This window comes from Peromyscus eremicus, chromosome 13 (genome assembly GCF_949786415.1).
Source record: "Peromyscus eremicus chromosome 13, PerEre_H2_v1, whole genome shotgun sequence".
NCBI lineage: Eukaryota > Metazoa > Chordata > Mammalia > Rodentia > Cricetidae > Peromyscus > Peromyscus eremicus.
The window spans coordinates 47,181,417-47,201,326 of NC_081429.1; the positions used below are offsets into that span (position 1 = coordinate 47,181,417).

The 19,910-nt window shown below is 42.2% G+C and overlaps 1 protein-coding gene across 1 annotated transcript in view; it reads left to right on the forward strand.

Annotated features, from left to right (window-relative positions):
- The window catches only part of Dytn (dystrotelin), a 54,239-nt gene extending 41,483 nt beyond the window's left edge, over positions 1-12,756 (forward strand). The window contains exons 14-16 of the mRNA XM_059278127.1: positions 2,804-2,903; positions 11,416-11,484; positions 12,591-12,756. Coding sequence (XP_059134110.1) covers positions 2,804-2,903; positions 11,416-11,484; positions 12,591-12,756 — 335 coding nt within the window. The remainder of the gene's footprint in view (positions 1-2,803; positions 2,904-11,415; positions 11,485-12,590) is intronic.
- Positions 12,757-19,910: the final 7,154 nt, after the last annotated feature.

Consider the following 19,910-nt stretch of genomic DNA (forward strand, 5'->3'; position numbering starts at 1 on the left):
AAGAAACAACAGTCCAAAACACCAAGTATTGGAAAGACAGCGGAGTGCCAGAAAAATGAAGCCCTGAAGACCCCAAATTAGATAAACTCAAAGGAGTCTGCCACAAAACAAGACACATTATAATCAACTTGTCAGGAGTCAAATACAAAAGAAAATTTTGAACATGGCAAGTGACCCTCATAACACGATAAACATATTTCTTGGGCTAAGAAATCATCTGATGTGTTAGAAATGCTGAAGAAAAAAAAAAGAGCACTACCCACCAAAACTATTATAGCCCAAATGCCATTTGGTGAAAGTAAATATGTTAGAGAGGAATACAGAGGACCACAATACTGAAATGAGGTGTGCATCCACTTGATGGTCTTGATTGCTCTTAAAAGGATATGGGCTCGGTGTTTCAGTCACCCAGAAGAGTAATCACAGACTAGATGCTCCAATAATTTCTAGTCTCTCCATCTACTACTGATAGCTTTCTAGCACATTTCTGACTTATATTTAAGTGAACAATTTTGTTATTGTGATTCTCTCTGGACCATTAGTTTCACAGATACTACATCTCATTAGTGCTTAATCTATGTGCTATATTACTTACACACACACACACACACACACACACACACACACACACACACACAAATCCAGGTACATATTTGTACATAGCCTGTTACTTAATCTGTTTATGAGCTTGCATGCGTGCATACGTGTGTGTATGTGTGTGTGTGTGTGTGTGTGTGTGTGTGTGTGTGTGTGTGTGTTACAAGTACAGGTCAAGTAATGGGCTAGATGGTGAGTCATATCTTCAGATAGTTTTGAAAGAGTGGAGCTTAGAAGAACAAGAAGAAAAACGCTTGTGGAATGGATCACTACTGTCCTGTTTCTGGATCGCTATATTTCAAGTTTTTACTGGGGGGCAGAAGAGGTGGCTCATCATGTCAAGGAGCTTGCTACCTGGACTGATGACATGTACTCCATCCTCGGTACCTACATGGTGGAAGGAGAGAACTGAACCTGAACCCTGCAAGCTGCCCTCTGATCTACCCATGTGCTGAGGTGTAAACTCACACATGTGCACACGCACACATACACAGGCAAATAAATAAATAAACAACTCAATAAACATAATTTTAAATTTTAAAATTTGTATTACTTTTGAGAGAAAAATAATATATTAAAATTTGTGGTCTGCTGGAAAGAAAATTTGGTTTGTCCAAGGTCCTTGTATCCCTGGAACAATGTGAGAGGATTCGTAGAGTAATGATGATTTGTACTCATCTTGAATCCCACAGAAAACAGTGCAGATATAGCTACTATAGAACCCTATCACTATCCAAAGATTGTCTGAGTCTTCATTTTATGATCTCGTGTCTCTTCAGTTACATAATAATATGTGTTGACTGTGAAGTAAAATGCCAAAGTATGCAACTTTTCTAAAAGTTAGTTCATTAATATGTCCTTCACTTACCCTGTTTCTTACAGATGATCATTCTTGGCAGTTTAGGATGTTTTATTTTTTAAAATTATCTACCCATATGTGTCTTTACTCCTTCAACATGTTAGGGGATACTTAAATATAAATAAGAACAGATTTTAAAAAAATAAAAATTCTCTTGTTTTAGAGATTATAATACATCAAATTTTTTAACAGCAGCTGCCAAATTAGTTCTACAACACAATAATCCTTATTATAACAGATTGTGGGGAACACTCATGTCTTTTTTAAAATTAAATTATTTTTTAGTTTAATATATATGTACTGTATTTACATCACTTCTTCCTTCCTGCTCCCTCTTATCTCTCTAACCCCTTCTGTAGCTACCTCCAGCCCCTGCTCTCTCTCAAATTCATGGCCTCTTTTTCTTTTGTTATTAATGTTACCGTATAAAAAATGAACAAATGTATAAGTACAATCCACTAAGCCCATACAGTGTTGCTGCATGTGTATGTTTCTAGGATTGACTGCTTGGTATTAGACAGCCAGTTAGAGAGCGCATCACTGGGGAAGACTAATTCTCCCTCTCTCTAGATAGCCATTAATTCCTTGTAGCTCTTCGTGGAGGGGCGGAGCCCCATGAGATTTTCCCCATCCACATTGGCATTTTAACATGGCGTTATCACTGTTCAGGTCTTAAATAAGACAGCCATATTGCTGAAATTTCATGGATACAACTTCCCTGTCATATACAGAAGACGCGGTCTCACCGCAGATGTCCTGGTCCTCTGGCTTTTTCTACCCCATCTTCCATGTTCCCGGAGCCTTGGGTATAGACGTTGTGTTGTATCGTGGATCAACTGAGGTTGAGCTCCTCACAGTCGGTTATTCTTTGCGTTGTGACAAGTTGTGGCTTTCGTTGGGGGGTCTCTGTCTCCTGTTAGCTGCAGGGAGGTGGTCTGAGAATGTGGCTCCTCAACCAGCTGCACCGGTGTCACCCAGAACTTGCAGGTACAGATATGCTGGCTGGCCCCAGAGAGCCCAGACATGACTCCTGTGGCGGGGAGTGGTTACCCGTGCGTTTCGACACTCTTCAGGAGGTTACGATACACAGCAATGTTTCTGTGAAAGCACTCTGGGGGTGGGGGTGGGGCTCTCTGGTCCCGTAGATTCATTCTAGCAGCCAGGATGGATGAGTAGGACAGACCATAGTAAGTTAAGAACAGGTTACCTTCTCTGTTGAGGGAAAGGGAATGGAGAGAAGATGGGATCTGATTCTTCTCTGCAGGTGAGAGCTGTAGCCACACAGATCTCTGGGATCCAGGAGGTGTATTTTCCTTAAAGGTTCTTTCTTCTGCTTACTGATTTCAGGTCCGCAGCCTTCAGTGGACATGGAGCTGTACGGTAGAGCTGAGCAGGTGTGCAGGGCTTTCTCTGCCCTTGTGGATCAAATCACCTTACCCAGCTCAGAGTGAAAAGGCATCCAAACTAAAAGGCCACAAGAACCTTTCTTCAAGATCCAAACTTAAAAGAATTAAACCCTGAGCATCTCTCTGAGTGGTTGATACGAGGGTATGAACTTGGGTTTGGGGTTATTTTCTTTAACCTCCCTACTTCTATATCTTAGTTCTTCAATGTAGAACTTTGAGGGCGAAGAAGTGCAGAGGAGGGAAAAGAGACCACACTAGCTAGAGTTTTCCTGCCTGGCCCACAGTCAGAACAAATCTCTCTCACCTGCCAGTCCCACAGCCGCTCAGACCTGACCAAGTAAACACAGAGACTTATATTGCTTACAAACTGTACGGCCGTGGCAGGCTTCTTGCTAACTGTTCTTACAGCTTAAATTAACCCATTTCTATAAATCTATACCTTGCCAGTGGCTCGTGACTTACCGGCATCTTCACATGCTGTTTGTCATCGTGGCGGCTGGCAGTGTCTCTGACTCAGCCTTCCACTTTCCAGCTTTATTCTCCTCCTTGTCCCGCCTACACTTCCTGCCTGGCCACTGGCCAATCAGTGATTTATTTATTGACCAATCAGCAATACACTTGACATACAGACCATCCCACAGCAACACAGCAGCAGCAGATCAAATCCAGGTAGCTGAGTTTCCATCAGACGGCCACTCTATATATTTTGGTAGTAATACTCAATTGTGTGATCCCCATGAATGTAAAAAAACCATCTTCAAGTGTCATTGGTAACACTGAATTAATGGCCCAGTTTTCTAGCTGGTGTTTCTGTTAAACAGCAGGTTCGGCAAAGAACTAAGCACAGCACACACACACACACACACACACACACACACACACACACACACACACCACAGTGTATATAGAACTGGTGAAAACTTTCAAATCTGGGTTGCTCCACCGTCAATTTTCTAGTTGGCATGCTGTAGTATAGTTATGCAATGCTTACGTTGGGAGAAATTGAACAAAAGGTACATGGATGTCTCTGTACTGTTCCTTACAATCATATACATATCAACAAGCAGCTCAGATTTTTAAAAAGTATTTCTTTCTAAAAACCCCACATGTGTGATGAGTTTTATCAAAGGACTTAGAGGGGTCCTCACCCCTGGCGTTGAATTGTTAGAGCTGATGTTTATATTGCTATCTAGAATAATACCTAACATCCTTTTACCGTTAGAACACACAGTTTCTAAGTATCTTCTGTGCATTACTGTAGTCAATCCTCACGACAGACTTAAGGTGTCTTTAGCCTCTTTTATAAGAAAAAGAGAAGGCACAGAGAAGTCAAATGACTTCCAAAGTCTTTCAGCCGACACTTCATGCCGGATTTGAACCCTGTGCCTGGCTCCGTACTTGCCACTAATCTCTTATTTCTCTCAATAAATACTGCTGTGACTCCGATGTCTTGGCCTTCAGTCCTTGTGACAGGAAGACTGATCAGTCATTCCTAGGATTGCCTACGAAGGGCAGTAAGGCCCATGTTTAAGACTATGTTTTCTCTCAATGTAATCCGAATATTTAATTTTTTCTTTTCAATCAACCATAATTTTAATTAGCTTTTGCCACTGAATATAGTCACTTTCCTTCACATTTCATCCCAGAGTCTTCCTCACAAGCTTGATAAGCACACACCACAGCATAGGTCAGCACTTTATAGCTGCCCATTGCCTGTTTCGTACAGGCTATGAGCTAAAAGTGCTCTGTGTGTGTGTGTGTGTGTGTGTGTGTGTGTGTGTGTGTGTGTGTGTTTAATGGCTGAAAAGGACAAAAGACAAGACAATTTTGTGACACCTGAAGTTGTATGGATTCAAATTTCAGGGTCCACATTTCACTGAACCACAACCTGCTGTGTTGAGCCCTTATTGGACGGCAACCCTGCTATTCTGAACAGGTGTGGCTCTGTTTCCTCCAGTTCTACCTTGACAGACAACCATTATGGCAAGCAGCACAGGGCAGCCCACAGAACCAGTAACACTCATGTCCTGACCCTTTATGGAAAAAAAAAATCAATGTCTTAGTTAGGATTCCTATTGCTGTGAAGAGGCACCATGACCATGGCAACTCTTATAAAGGAAAACATTTAGTTGGGGTGGCTGGCTTACAGTTTCAGAGGTTGAGTCCATTATCATCATGGTGGGACATGGCAGTATGCAGGCAGATGTGGTGCTGGAGAAGGAGCTTCGAGTCCTACATCTTAAACGCGACAGGAAATGGTCTGTGACACTGGACGGTAGGTATCTTGAGCACATATGAGACCTCAGAGCCTACTTCCACAGTGACACACTTCCTTCAACAAGACCACACCTACTCCACAAGGCCACACTTCCTAATAATATATAGTGCCACTCCCTTTGGGATTATGGGGGCAATTACATTCAAACTACCACAGTCAAAAACACACACACAAAAACCCGCCGGCTCCTATTTGGAGTGCCACAATGAGGGAGGAAGAGAAAACAGGGATGTTCTCCAAGAGCCATGTCCCTTCATTAGTTCATAAAAGATAATGATCTTTTCAAAACGTTTTCACGAATTTGATAAAACATCTTAGAGAAAACAGGATAGATGCAAAGCATGAGCCTGTGTGTAAAAGTAGTCAGAGTGCTAGCTTCTTAATGCTCTCACTCTCCAAGTCAACCAAAACCAAAGGCTGTCATCTCCCTCAATACCCCCCACCATGGCATCTCCCCACCACCCCCACCATGGCATCTCCCCACCACCCCCACCATGGCATCTCCTCACCACCCCCACCATGGCATCTCCTCACCACCCCCACCATGGCATCTCCCCACCACCCCCACCATGGCATCTCCTCACCACCCCCACCATGGCATCTCCCCACCACCCCCACCATGGCATCTCCTCACCACCCCCACCATGGCATCTCCCCACCACCCCCACCATGGCATCTCCCCACCACCCACCACCAGCTCTTCTCAGGGTTCCATCCCATGTTGTTAGGACCCAGCTAATCCTCCAATGAAGCTGCATCTTCTGATAACCTTTAGACAACTTCTCTAGTTTGAGGAGGGCCCCAAAGAGTGACACTTGCCCTGAGACTAATTGCTAATATATGTGAAATTCAAACTCCTTGTCAAGCATGTGTTTTAAGAGAAATATTAGAAATATGGGAATAATTTGAGGTAAAAATAGTGTCTTGTCTAGATCTCATGGGTAGTTGTTAATGGGGCTTTGCTGTGATGAAGCTCATTCAGGCCGATCATTTTTCAAGGAAAAAAATATTGACAGATTCTTCTTATATCACATCCACTTTCATTTTATTTTGCTTTTTGGTGCAAAGTATAACCACTTATAGAGCTTTAATATTTAATCAAACAGCAAATACATAATTGAAAGATAATTATGCTATCTTATTAGAGTTTGGACACGGTTCGTGCTAGTATTAAAGATTTAAATAAAGAGAATCCAATAACACCAGTTGGGAGCCAAAGCTTTTATTAATTTTGTTTTCATTAGAAGAACGTTTTATTTCCCCCCGTGGTTTCTTCTTCATTCCATATTCAAAACTATTTTCTCAGACAAGGTCGAGAGTCACAGACCGTCAGTAATACCATTCATGCGTGTCGTCCGTCCGCACCAATTTCATAAGCAATGCCGCGGTCGGTTAATGGCTGGTGATGCACGTGGTTTATGCAAGCTAAATGTGCGTGGCCGTCTAGTTCATCAGTGATGCCAGGCCTCCCCAAGGACAGGAAGTTCTTTGGCTCCTGTAGACAGCGGAGTGCTCAGGAAGTAATCACCGTATGAAGAGACTGGCTAGCAACCAAGACGCTGAAAAACGAAGTACTCTTAGAGAACGTGGCATGATATTCACCTCTGGACATTTACTTGACTTCAAATGCATAAATGATTGATAGGAAAATATTCTTTTTTTTTTCCTTTTTTTAATTCCAAGGCTCGAGTTAGCTCTGAAGGTAGCTTTGTTTTCTCTTTACTTCCGGCTTCTCTTTTCCACCAACCCTAGAGCCCTGCCTGTGCATGTGCACGCTTATCAAATCTCCAATCAACTCTCTCTTCTTTAAGAAAGGGGTTCTTAAGAGCTGAGAATAGGCACCTGAAAGTAGAGAAAAGGAGATTCGTAAGGTTGCTACATTACACTGAGGTTAGTTGCTGTTCTTCAAGGAAAGAAAGATGTTTTTGTTACTCCACCTTCACGATTCTATATATAGGTAGAACATATATGTAAACACGTATTTGCAGTGTTTTCTGTACTGTGAATTTTACTTCAATGGCCTGAGTTAAATAAATTACTATCACTTATAACATTTGTCAATTAAAATAGCGTGTGATTTTTAAAGTTTAAAGAGTCACTATATGTTTACTATAGAAACATCAAGCAAACATTTTAAACCTCCAATAATACAACCTTCCAGACAGGGTGTTGTCCTTATTCCAGAAACACTTACTCTGGGGTTTATTTAACTATTACCCTACTGTGGACATTTGGATTATCTCCGTGGTTTTGATAAATAATATTAGAATGAAGAGTCTTGTGCCACAGCATTGGCTGCTCCTCATGACACTTCCTGACAATCAAGTCACAGATGGACACTTGTTGAGTATGCAACTTGTGGAACTCCGTACAGTAAAGCAGAGAACCAGACATTTGTGGATCTGTTCACACCACTGAAGCAGGGTCTTCTGTGTGTAATGTTTAAAAATAAGAACTATGTACATTTGTTAGGCACCTATCGTAAACATCATCAGATTATAAATCTAAATTTTAACTTTTCTCATTACAACTCCCCCCCTCCACAGGAAAAAAAAAAAAACAGCTCACAATTGTTTGGGAGCATACAAACTGTCAGCCCTAGGAATGCAGACTGGCCCCCTCACCTTTCTCCATCTTTCTTAGTGGCAAAGCAAAATCTGTTGAAGAAAGTGTCAATTTTACACAGATAATATTGCACCTCAAAATCTTTTTATTTTCAGAGAAATTCTCGTCTTCACAGGCATATGAGTGAACCTGAAGTCTGCTATTTTCTCTTTGGGAGTTATCAGTGGACTATCCTAAATCAATAAGTCTCTCGCCCTTGCCCTGCCCATCCCCTCACTCCCTCAGTCCCTCTCTTCCCTTCTCCTCTCCCCTCCTCCATCACCTTTCATCTCTTCTCTCCCTCTTGACTGCACCTTTCCAGAGTCGTAACCTCATCAAAATTTGGAGATGAAACCTGGGTATATGTATCCTATTCAGAGATTCCTTAAAATGTATCCTATTCAGGGCTTCCTTAAAATGTATCCTACTAGTCAATATCCAGCTATTATTAGTTAGTGTCTTTCTAGATTAAAAGTAATCTTTGGAATCTTTACTCATAACGTCATCTGCAGCCCTCAGACTTTTTAGAACTCTTATTTCCAGCCTCTTCTGTCCCTGTTTATCATTGTTATGAACAGTCATGGTGTCCCGGTCATTATTCAGCTCAGTCACCTGTTCTGGGGGTAAAGCTTTTCCAGTGACTCCAGAATTAGTAAGGGCTTTTCATAGAATCACAGAACATTCGAACAAACAGAGAATAGGGAGAGACTTTGTGATCCATCTAATTCTTTCCATGGCCTCCTTTTTGTGGTGAAAATAGTAAGAATTAAATACACAAGTTAACTTTCCCAAGGTTCCATACCTATTTGATACCTTTTGTTTTCAGATTTGCTGATGCAATATTAACAAATGTTATCTATTAAAAGCAGTATCTCATGGATCACACAATTTAGCAAAACATAATTCACAGGAAGATTTCATAAATGGCTGTAAAGTAAATGACATAAGAGCAAGAACCCTTTTGTGTATTACGTATGCAGTAATTTTAGTTATATCCTTATGCCCTAATGCTATGATTTCCCTGAGAACTACAGGGACAAACACCTCTTCACCCTCCTTTTCATTGCAACTTCATAGCACTCCATCCCCAGGAACAAAAGCAAAATTCACTAGAGGATCTACCCTGGTACATTCAGAGCCAGCTTGAACCACTAGAGATTGAGTGAGGCTTCTTGAAAGGAAATCACAGTGTTCCTGTAACTATTTAACTTTCAAACATGTATCTCCTTGACCCGAGACCCCATCCTACTGTGATTAGACCAACCAAATGGAAAATCTCATTTCCTGATCTTCAAACAGTTGCTTGTGCAAAACATTAAAATAACTTTAATAGAGGGAAATGTTGGCTTCTGCTACCAAGCTATTTGCAAATCAACTTCTCCTAAAGTTTGCAGACCAGCTGAGTCCATCTGGACTCTCCAGTGAAGAGCAGAAAGTGACTTCCAGAGCTGAAGTTTTAGAGGCGTATTTTTTTTCATATTCAGCTGAATACAATAGTATTTCCTTCATTTATTCTGTAGACATGTCTCATAATTACGGAAAATGGAGGCGGGATTTGAAAACAGTGGTGCCTTGAGAGAGTTAGCTCTCATGGGGATAGATGGGGTCTTACACACCACCATCAGGTCTCCGGAAGAAGAAAATATATGGTCCTTACTAATTGATGTTGATGCCTGGGCGGCTTCGGCTAGGTATGTTTTTAAAATACTGGTAACCAACCTTTAAAGATGGCCATCATGTATTTTCACTTCAGTAGCAAATCTGCTGAGAGAATATTTCATCTGAGAAGCAGAACTGGAGGAAGTTACTGTTACACCTACTTATATAAATAGTAGTAGAGGATTGTCTGGTTTCTTGGCTCAGTGAATCATGAGGAATTTTTAGTCACTGAGATTACAACAAACCATGTATTTTAGAAGCACCCTGGAAGAATCTTAGGAGAGGGCAGCTATGGAACTGTTATTGACAGATGTTTCTTCAACTGAACCATTTTAGAGACCTACAACCGTGCTCACAATTAAACATTCACTAGTAAAGCTTAGTTATGCCTTGATTTTCCACCAGTGCACAAATAATTCTAACTACACCTAAACAGCCCTTGCTACTAGATTTGGAAACTTATGGATGGAAAAGGACATCCAAGAAGGAAGGAGGAAAAGTGTATGATTAGGTCTCAGGTGTCTCTCATAACCTACAGGGGCTCACTCCCTCAGATTCTAATGGAGTTAGATTATAAGCATTATATATGTAAACATTTATATATATATATATATATATATAAACATTATATATGTGACGTTTCTCCTAGACCTCTAGAGAAGACTATATTTGAATTAGTATATGGTATTCACTGCAGTGAAAAAAGTCCCCCAACTTTCAAGAAGTTACAACTTACTAAAAATTAATTACTTAGTAGAAGTTTGTTACTTATTTGTGATTCATTCAAACAGCAGCAAGGAATAAATATAGGCTCGTTGATATTTTTGCTCATGGCGTCATCAATTAAGTGTCTCTCAAGATGCTCCTTCATTTGCATGAAAGTGTTGGTTCGTTTTCACTTTAAAGCGGGCAAGAATTCCCATGCTACAAATATCTCCCTGCCACCAGCTCCTACCCACATCTTATTATTTCCACACCAAAAAAAAACACCAAGTTACATTCAAGTTATCAATAAATAATAAATAAATCTTCATTTTGGGACAAGCCTTACATCTTTACATTGCAATTTATACATTGCTCCTCTCCTCCTTCCCTCCCTCCTTCTCTCTCCCTCCCCTTTCCCTCCCCCTTTCTCCCCCTCCCTCTCTCTTTTTCTCTCTCTTCCCCTCTCTCTCCATCTCCATCTCTCTCCCCCCTCTCACTCTCCATCTCTCCTCCTCTCTCTCCCTCTCTCTCTGACCCTCTTTCCCTCTCTCTTCCTCTCTCTCCCCCTCTCTCCCTCTCTCTCCTCCTCTCTCCCTCTCTCTCCCCCTCTTTCTCCCCCTTCCTCTTTCCCCCTCTCCCTCTCTCTCCCTCTCTCTTCCTCTCTCTCTATCTCCCCCTTCCCCTCTCTCCCTCCCTCTCTCTCTCTCTCCCTCTCTCTCCCCCCTCTCTTTCTCTCTCTCCCTCCCTCTTCCTAATGACTTTTCACATGAAGTACTAGAGTGGACCCACTACATTGACATAAACAGCTATTCTGTTGTTTGAACTCTCTTGACATCCACCCCTTTAAAGGACTGTATGTAATAATGGCTTCCTCTAGGGCCATTCCCTCTTCCTTACACATTAGCACATCACACTTGATAGACAAATTCAACAGGCCAGGGCCATGCACCTTGTTTGATCCTTGAATGCAGCACTGTTGAGCTTTGCTTTTCTTTCTTTTCCTCTCCAGCCAGTTCCCTCCTTCCTAAGCCATGGTTCCTGGAGAGGACACAGTCTACGTAGATGTCCCAGAAGAGTTGGGCCAGATCCCAGAACAGTGCCCCATGCTTCAAGTTCTCAGATGACTTCAGGTAGATCATAAAATCCCAAAAGCCAGAAACAGTGTTAGAAACACGAGGCTTCCGCATTTCCAAGAGGAGCATTGAGGAGGACTCCCAGCACTGAGGATCAGCTTGGTTAAGAGCCAGCAGGTCTGTCTGACTGTGACAGAACACAGGAGACACACAGCACATTCCCACAATGAGCAGGGAGCAGGTGAGACTCAGAGGGCCGTGGATCCCTCTTCTGGTCCCAGGATCAGCCATGGTCCTGCAACTGTACACATGGAAATACATCAGTCCAGGCTTTTTTCCATGCCATAAGAGAAACGAGGTTGCCCCTGAGAGTCTCGGTCCAAGAAGAAACACACCACCATTACTAATTAGGAAGAAACTTCCCCTTCTTCCCATGTCACAAGCCTCATTCTCCCTAGATGACCTGCTCCCAATCCAGGTTGTACACAACCAAGACAGCCAGGCTAAGAAGAATTCCCAAGATGTGCTCCTTGTGAGATGGCTAAGTGAAACTGTTTACCCTGGAATGCAGCTTAAAAGAATACTACATGAAAACTAAAATTCTGCCACATGACTTTACTTTTTTATCTCTTAAGCCCAGCCTTTAAAAAAAAAAAAAAAAACACAAAACTACACTACATACAGTTAAGAATTTTATAGCTTTTGTCCTTATATGCTTTCATGTTCATAGTAGCTCTTAGTTTTTAAAAGCTTTGAAAACTTACAAGACATTATAGAAGAAATAAATCCGTCATTGATGCTTAACGTGTGGATAAATGTATTTTGAAACTGAAGGACAAAGTAATGCTGATAAACATGTTGCAAGTCTAAATGCTATGCAATCCAGATAGGACTCTAATAAAGATAATGCCTTCCAATTTCTCTCAGCCTGCAATGAATCCCAAGAGTTTAAAGGACAATGGTTTGTCTCTCCCTCAAATTTTCTAGCTCTCGATGTCTATTGTAATAAAATCATCCGAACAGCCACATGTCACCTCTAACTGGTTCTTCCGTTCCCACTTCAGACAAGTGCAATGAGAAATTACACCCTTCAGATGATAGAAATTATAATTTCTTCCAAATTAAAAGTTTATCTGATTATTCCCCAACTACACAAAATGTGTATCGTGGTTAGGCAATTCAACATAGAGAAAGAAATATCGGAGGGACACACACCCTGCTTACCTCCACATCACAATTAGTAATTATAACACCAGTAGACAGGCTCGCTCTTCTCTGCTCAGCGTCGGGACTTACGGAGGCACTGCTAAAGAAAGATTTCAGAACCTGTCTTTGAACATACCTAGCCTTGAAGGGTCGTGTTTGAAACAGCGGATCACTCAAAAATTTTAGTTTTATATCGTTCTCAGATTAGCTTTACTTGAAAAGATTGTATTTACTGAACTGAAATATCAAAGTCGCACCTACAGGTTTTCTCTGTCCAAGTGTCGCAGCCTTGCTATCCAGGTGAAGTTTTTAGAAGGAGGAGGTGCTATCCGAGGTGCTGAAGTTGGCGTGTCCTGGGGCTTGCGCTAATAACCTAGCTGATAAAGACTTTTCAGAAAGGGGCTCCGTTTAGGAGCTTCAGAGGGGTGGGCTCGCTAACGCAGGAGTCCCCTTGTGCGCTCCGTTGAGAACCCAGTGCTGGCGAGTTTTGGTCCAGGCACCTGCTCGCGCTGCTTCACCCTCCCAGGCGGAGCCTCAGGGTCAGGATCTCGGCCCCCACTCACCTCGTCCTCCCGCGCCTCTGCTGTGGGTCTGTAGGGCGCCGCTCTGCGCTCACCTGCGCTATCCGCGATCCCTCGAGTGCTCAGGGAGGACGCACTCAAGCTGCTCCTTAAAGCAGGTGACTGTCCCCAGCTTCCGCGTCCTGGATGCCAGCGAGCCTCTTCTTAAGCAGTGGGAGTGCTCGACTACGTCAAAGGACCTGCAAACTGCCACTGCCTCTCGCCCCCAAGTCCCGGTTCCAGTCTCCAGAACCCTCCTTGCTCCTCCCCCGCAGAGGTTTGGAGTTCGGAACCAGGGGGTTGGCTGCAGGTCCCCTCCCTAATCAGGGCCCACGCCCACCTTTTGTGTGTCTTGGCTCCCAGGACCTACCTACCTGGAGAGTCACAGCGCTGCAAAGTTGGTGCTCAGCTTGACTCCTGTCTGGGAGACATTGGAGGCCCCAACCCGGCTTCTCAATAGTGCCTTGCTTGAGTTTCAAAGGTGTGAGGGGAGGACTGCATGAGGTCTTGGGGTCGGGAGAAGAAACAAGGGCCAATTCCAGCCAGCCTGTGAATTTCTCCTACCCCCGCTGAGGTCCTGGAGTGGATGGAGGCAAAGTACGGGAGGCTATGAACTCTTCATCCTTGATCCAAGCTAGAGAGTCCTTGTTGTCTTTAGCCTGAGCTACTGAGGGTGTCCTTATTTCCCCCCTCTGATTTCTCTCCAGAATCCTCGTTCACCAAAAAGAAAAAGCAGCTTGGATGGATTTCCTTTTGTTTTCCTTTCAGCTAATCAAGACCTTAGTCTCAAGATGAAGCCCACCACTTTCTCAAGGGCATTGCTGGGCATTGGCCCCACCTTAACTAAAACATTCCCAGATAAGGGCTCTCAGGTGAAGGATCTTCCTTCCCATGTCTTTCCTAAAAGTCTCCAGCATCCTAAAAAACTCTTGTACTATCACCTGAATGCTTTTGTGCCAACTTGACAGTATCCATGGTTACTTAGGGGCCTTACAATGAGGTTTATTGAAGCCTCAGATAACCAGCCTCCTTCGGAGGTAATATTAAGAAGAGCTCTGATTTCTTTCTCCCTCTGCATAAGCGTTTTGTAGCTTGATCTGCTTAAGGGGCCCCCTGGCAGAAGGATCAAGATCCATCCCTGGTGCATGAGCTGGCTTTTTAGAGCCTACTACCTATGGTGGGACACCTCACATAGCCTTGATGCAGGGGCAAGGCCTTGGACCTGCCTCAACTAAATGTACCAGGCTGTTGACTCCCCATTGGAGGCCTTACCTTTTTGGAGGAGGGAATGGGGTGTGGGGTGGGTTGAGGGGAAAGGCTGGGGGACAGGAGGATGGAAGAGAGGGAGATCTGTGATTGGTATATAAAATGAATTTTAAAAACTTAATAAAAATAAAAATAACAAATAAATAATATATCTTAAAGAAAAACAGAAGAGGAAGAAGAAGGAGGGGGAGGAGGAGAAGGAGGCGGAGGAGGAGGAGGAGGAGAGGAAGAAGAAGAAGAAGAAGAAGAAGAAGAAGAAGAAGAAGAAGAAGAAGAAGAAGTCCAGTGGGGCTCTGAGTTTTCCCTTCTTCTCTCAACTGAACCAAGTATACTTCAGTTTCTGTCTTTCAATTGGGTAGATAATACCTGCTTCTATTTGCCCCCAAGTGGGTGTGGAGATAAGATTGTGGTCTTGCTTTTGGATATCAAGGAACCCACTACCTTTTAAACATCCTTACCAGAAAAGTGAACATTTTAGCATAGCCTGTGAACACAGACGTAGAGAGATCCTATGGAACCTAGCAAAGGGATCAGACTCTTGTTACTACTAATGTTCTAGGTAAAAGATGTTTTGATGGACTCTATAGGGAAAGCAAGTAAAAGACAGAGGTTAAAGTTAACACCAAGTTGGGGACTAAATAATTGGAGGTTTGGAATTACCATTGGCTTAGAGGAGAAATTTGAAGAACAGATTTGGGAAAGTATGGGGTTGGGTCTTGCACATATTAAGGGTGAGTGACATCCAATGGAGATCCTATGTAGGCAGAGATATAGCAACTACAGAGAAACATATGAAATGGCTAAGAAGCCTGAATTTTGGATTTCATCAAATAGAGGCAATTGTTTAGACCATCAAAAATTATAGAAAGTAGGTTAACGGTAGCCTGAGGAAAAACCTTGGGTAAGGTCAGTGGTTAAGTAACTGAGAAACAAAGAGCTTAGAAGAGTCAGGGCAGAGTGTGAAACACTTGGGAGCTGATGAAAGAGATTTTCACCGAGTAGGAAGAAGCCAACTGAATCACACAGATTCAGTAAAGGATGTGAATAAAATGAAGGGAAGATGTTTCCACTGAATCTAAGAAAATAGAAGGTCATTGATGAGAATACTAAGAGTGATTTCATCTCAGTGTCAGTGGAGTTGTGGTGGGCAAAGGCAGGGATGGAAAGCTAGGAAATGATAACAGTACCTGAGCCTTTCCCTATAGAATTTTGATACACAGAGAGAGGATGACAGGAATAGAGATTAAGGATTGGATCTTGGTCATAATCACAGCTGAGGTAGAGAACCCAATAGAGAAGCAGTGTTGAGCATCGGGGAAGGGTGATTTTAAAATGTCAGAAGTGAGAAGCAGAAGGGTAAGAGAAAAAAGAGGAGCCAACACCTACAAGAAAGGCGGACAGCTTGCATTCTGAAACAGGAAAGAAGAAAGGGTGCTTCTGGGCATGGGTGTCATGGGTAATATGGAGGACAGGGAAGAAGCAGCTGAGGGAGACATCTGACAGTCCCAATTTTCCTAGTGAAGGTCAAAAGTAAAGGAGGCTAGTGATAGGTAGAGAGTCTAGAGAGAATAGGAGAGCTCTGGAGTAACCATTGTAGGCAAGAATGGAAAGAAGGGCTGGGAGTGAAGACAGATTAAAAATCAAAAGTAAAGACTCAGATAATGTATGAGACCATGAATTTGTAGTGTGCTACTTTGTATGCCTGAATAGTTTTTATGAGGCAAAATAACATAATTATGGCAATTATTCTCTGGATCCCAGTTGCCTGGGTTTGATCTGTGTGTCTTTCAAAGCTTGTCATAGCTCACCGACTCTCAGAAAAAAAAAAAAAAACTTTTTTGTACACTTAACATGCCTGAGATCAGAATGTATCTGTCAACTGAAGCACCCTGGCAATTAGATTTGCAGCATTTCCTTTTACTTTTAAAAATAACAAGGTGTCTATGATTGATGGTATCTTTGAACTGATGCTACACCTGAAGAAATGTGATTAACCCCTATGAGACCATCCTCTTGCTTACAAAATGGGCAAAACTCTCATTCATGGTTTCCTGAGGATAGAATAAAATCATACACAGAAAACAGTTGGGAAGGTGTTACATGTAGCAAAAATATGACAAATACTGGGGGTTTTTCTTGTTCTCCTGGGGCGTTCAACTGACTGGAACAAAAAAGAAGAATGGTCATTATGACATGAAATCAGTCTGAAAATTCAGGAGAAGATGCTGATGGTAATAAAGATAAAGGGCGCTCGGGGATGTAAATGGGTTAGATAAGAAGAGGCAGGATAAAGAGAAAAAGACTGAGGCAATGAGGGAATCTAAGGGCTTCGCTGAAGTAAGTCAAGAGGGTATCAAAAGAGTGGAGAAGATGTTGGCCATCAGGGCCTTTGTGGTCAGGGATGGAGAGATTAGACTCCAGTTGTACAGATGGAGTGACACTTCGGACTTTACTGAAAGAAAGGCCTAAGAAGGAGTGAATGCAAAGGCTGCCACCGTTGCCTTCTACTTGCGTGTAAGTGTGAAGGTAGTCGAACGGCCATCCTTGCTTCAAGACACAGAGACATTGCTCTCCCAACCAGATGGCCCCAAGCAGGTCTTGCCAATGGAAGCAAAGACTCTTCAAAGTAAAAATCTTAAGACACAGTGGTGGCTGCTCAGATACTTTTTTTTTTCAATGTTATTACTTGACACTGGAACTTTTTGAGTTTCAGTAAAACTTTTATACATCTACCCTAAAATAGAATTCATAGTTAAACATTTTGCATAAATATAACTAAACAATTTGTACTTAAAAACGTAATCATTGTTTGAATGTTTTTATTTAGACAAAGATCCTATCTACTACATACTCTATTACGATAAATGTGTGTGTGTGTGTGTGTGTGTGTGTGTGTGTGTGTGTGTTTCTTTGTTTTTGTTTTTTGTTTTCTAGACAAGGCTTCTCTGTGTTTGTAGCCCTGGCTGTCCTAGAACTCACTCTGTAGACCAGGTTGGCCTCAAATTTAGAGATCTGCCTACCTCTGACTCTCAAGTGCTGAGATTAAAGGCATAAGCAACCACCACCCAGCTTATAATAAATATTTTATATTTCCCAACTTATCAGGAAAATTTGGAGAGTTTTTTTTTAGATGGGAAAAGTATGACTTTTTAATCTCAAATGTGACTGTCATAGTCATAATTGCTAGATAAACATGGTATCCCAATTCATGTAGTTACCTTAGGAGAAACTGCCATCAAACCATGTAAGTAAAAACTTTATTGTCATTGAACATATAGGTTGTCATCTTCCTGATGTCTTGTCCTAATGGTTTCAGTTTTACATAGTAGAATCTCTCTGCTCACATGTGGTTGGCACTTACCAATCACAAAATATCCTTTTATATATGTGGCCCTGTGTAATTCTAAGGAAGACATCATTTTGATCTTCCTTCTTTCCTGTTTTATTAGGTTACAATTTCTCTAGGGTTATTTAACTGGTAAACGTTAGAGTACGGCTCTGTCTCCACTTAACTTTCTTCGCTGTAGTTTATATGCCCTGACTAAGTGGTGTGCACCTACAGACACACACCCTGTCGCTCTCTCCTCTTCTTGATGTCTTTATCCTTATTTCTCTGTTTCTTCCCCAATACCAACTGGGAGGGAACACACAGTGGTTCCGTAGACAGAGAAACATACATCTGAGTTCAGTTCACCACAACACCACTCTGGAATGTTAGAAAATATTGAAGAGGGGCTAGAGAGATGGGTCTTCAGTTAAAAAACACTGACTGCTCTTCCAGAGGACTTAGGTTCAATTCCCAGCACTCACGTGGAGGCTCAGTCTGTAACTCCAGTTCCCGGGGGCTCTGATGCCCTCTTCTGGCTTCTATGGGTATCACACACGCAAGTGATATGTAAGATATACATGCAAGCAAAATACTCATACAGATCATTTTTAAGAAAGAAATATTGAAGAAATGAAGGGTCATTTGAAATTATTCGCACTTAGGTGAATAACTGGTTTGTCTAGCTCTTGTTACCCAGGGTTGTTTGAGTTTTATGAAGTTGGAGCATACAGCTAAGAATGACTAGTTGAGAAGCAAATTGTAATTAGCTGAATGTGCCCCATGGGTAGATTTTCTGATTTTTGCCACTTGAAGCAATTTTCAAAGACATTAAAAGGGACTTCCGATTAATTTTAATGGAATCCAAGAGCAGTTATGTGGACAGTTTGCATCCTCAGCAGCACATTACGTTTGCAAATGATGGGGCAGTCTCTAAGAATGGGATGCTTCTTTAACACTTGGGATCAGAGAGTAAAACAGAAATTATTTCTCGCTCATTATTTTGTGCTTCTCCACCATTTGAAAATAGCAATAAACAGGAACAATTTCCTGGAAGGCCCATTGGGTTAAGTGGATGAGTCACTCCTTAAGTGTCATCCAATTCACAAGGACAAGTTGCTGTGCAGTAGTCAGATGATACTGGACATCAGTTCCAAAAGGTGTGAACGAGGAAAGTTACCCAGGGGTACAGGAATAGTTCGTTCATAGATTCCTGACTGACCACGTCAAGACGCCTCAACGGTTAATGAATGAGAGCTGTGATGCCACAGCTGTGGCAATAGGTGTTGCAGTGGTTTCTTTTCTGTGTGCATCCATGAGAACTTCAATTTTTCTCCATTCTTTCCAGAAGCTCACAAAGCCCACAGGGACTCTCTGGCAGCTTTGTCTAGCCTTGGTTTTATTTATTCCAATGAGATCAGCAACTCAAGAGTAGTTATTACAAGTATCAACTTTTGAATTTGTCCTGTCTTTTGGCCTCCTCATTTTCAAAGGACAACACAACTTAAGTGATTTTGTTGTTTAGACAGGGTCTTACTGTGTAACTCTAGGTGGCCCAGAACTCTACATGTAGAAACTACTGGCCTTGAACTCACAGAGATCCACCTGTCTCTGCCTCTTGAGTGCTGGGATTAAAGGTGTGCCCCTGCGTATCTACCCCTTAAGTGGTTTTGTTTTTTAATGTTGGTTTGCCTAACAAGGCAACATGATAAGGGGTGAAGGTTTCATTAATAATAAGACTCTTTTTCCCCAGAGTAATTAATAAAACACAATACAAAATCTCTACCTCCATACCATGTAGGATTCATAGCCTCAAAAAAAGTCAGGGGCCAAGAATAAGCATAGATTGCTGTGCAGAAGAAACATTTGTGAACAGACAAATGAGGACACACCTATGTGATGCTGTAGGAGACATCTTACGGCCTGCGCAGGGCTCCTAGGCTGAGGACCTCTTCCTTAGCTCCTGTGTGGCTAAGGATCTTTGTTCTATTCTACTCAAGATTCCATGCAGTTTTATCCCACTTCCTCTAGCTACACAAGTATGTCTGCACCCCTCTCCGACCTTCCCATTCCTTCCAGAAAGTGAAGGCCTTTGAGTGGGGACCATGTCTGTTTGTGTGTCAGTCTTGGTGGCAAACACCCAGATAATAATGGTATGTGTGCCTGAGTATGCACACCCTCATGAGTATACATGTTTTTATATGTGCATGTAGGGGTGAGTGTCACTGAATGTGAGTGCATAGGTGTTTCTCTATGTACACACACACACACACACACACACACACACACACACACACACACACACGGAGTCCATGTCCATTATTTCCCTTAATCACTCTCCACCTTATTTTTTGAGGCAAAATGTCTCATTG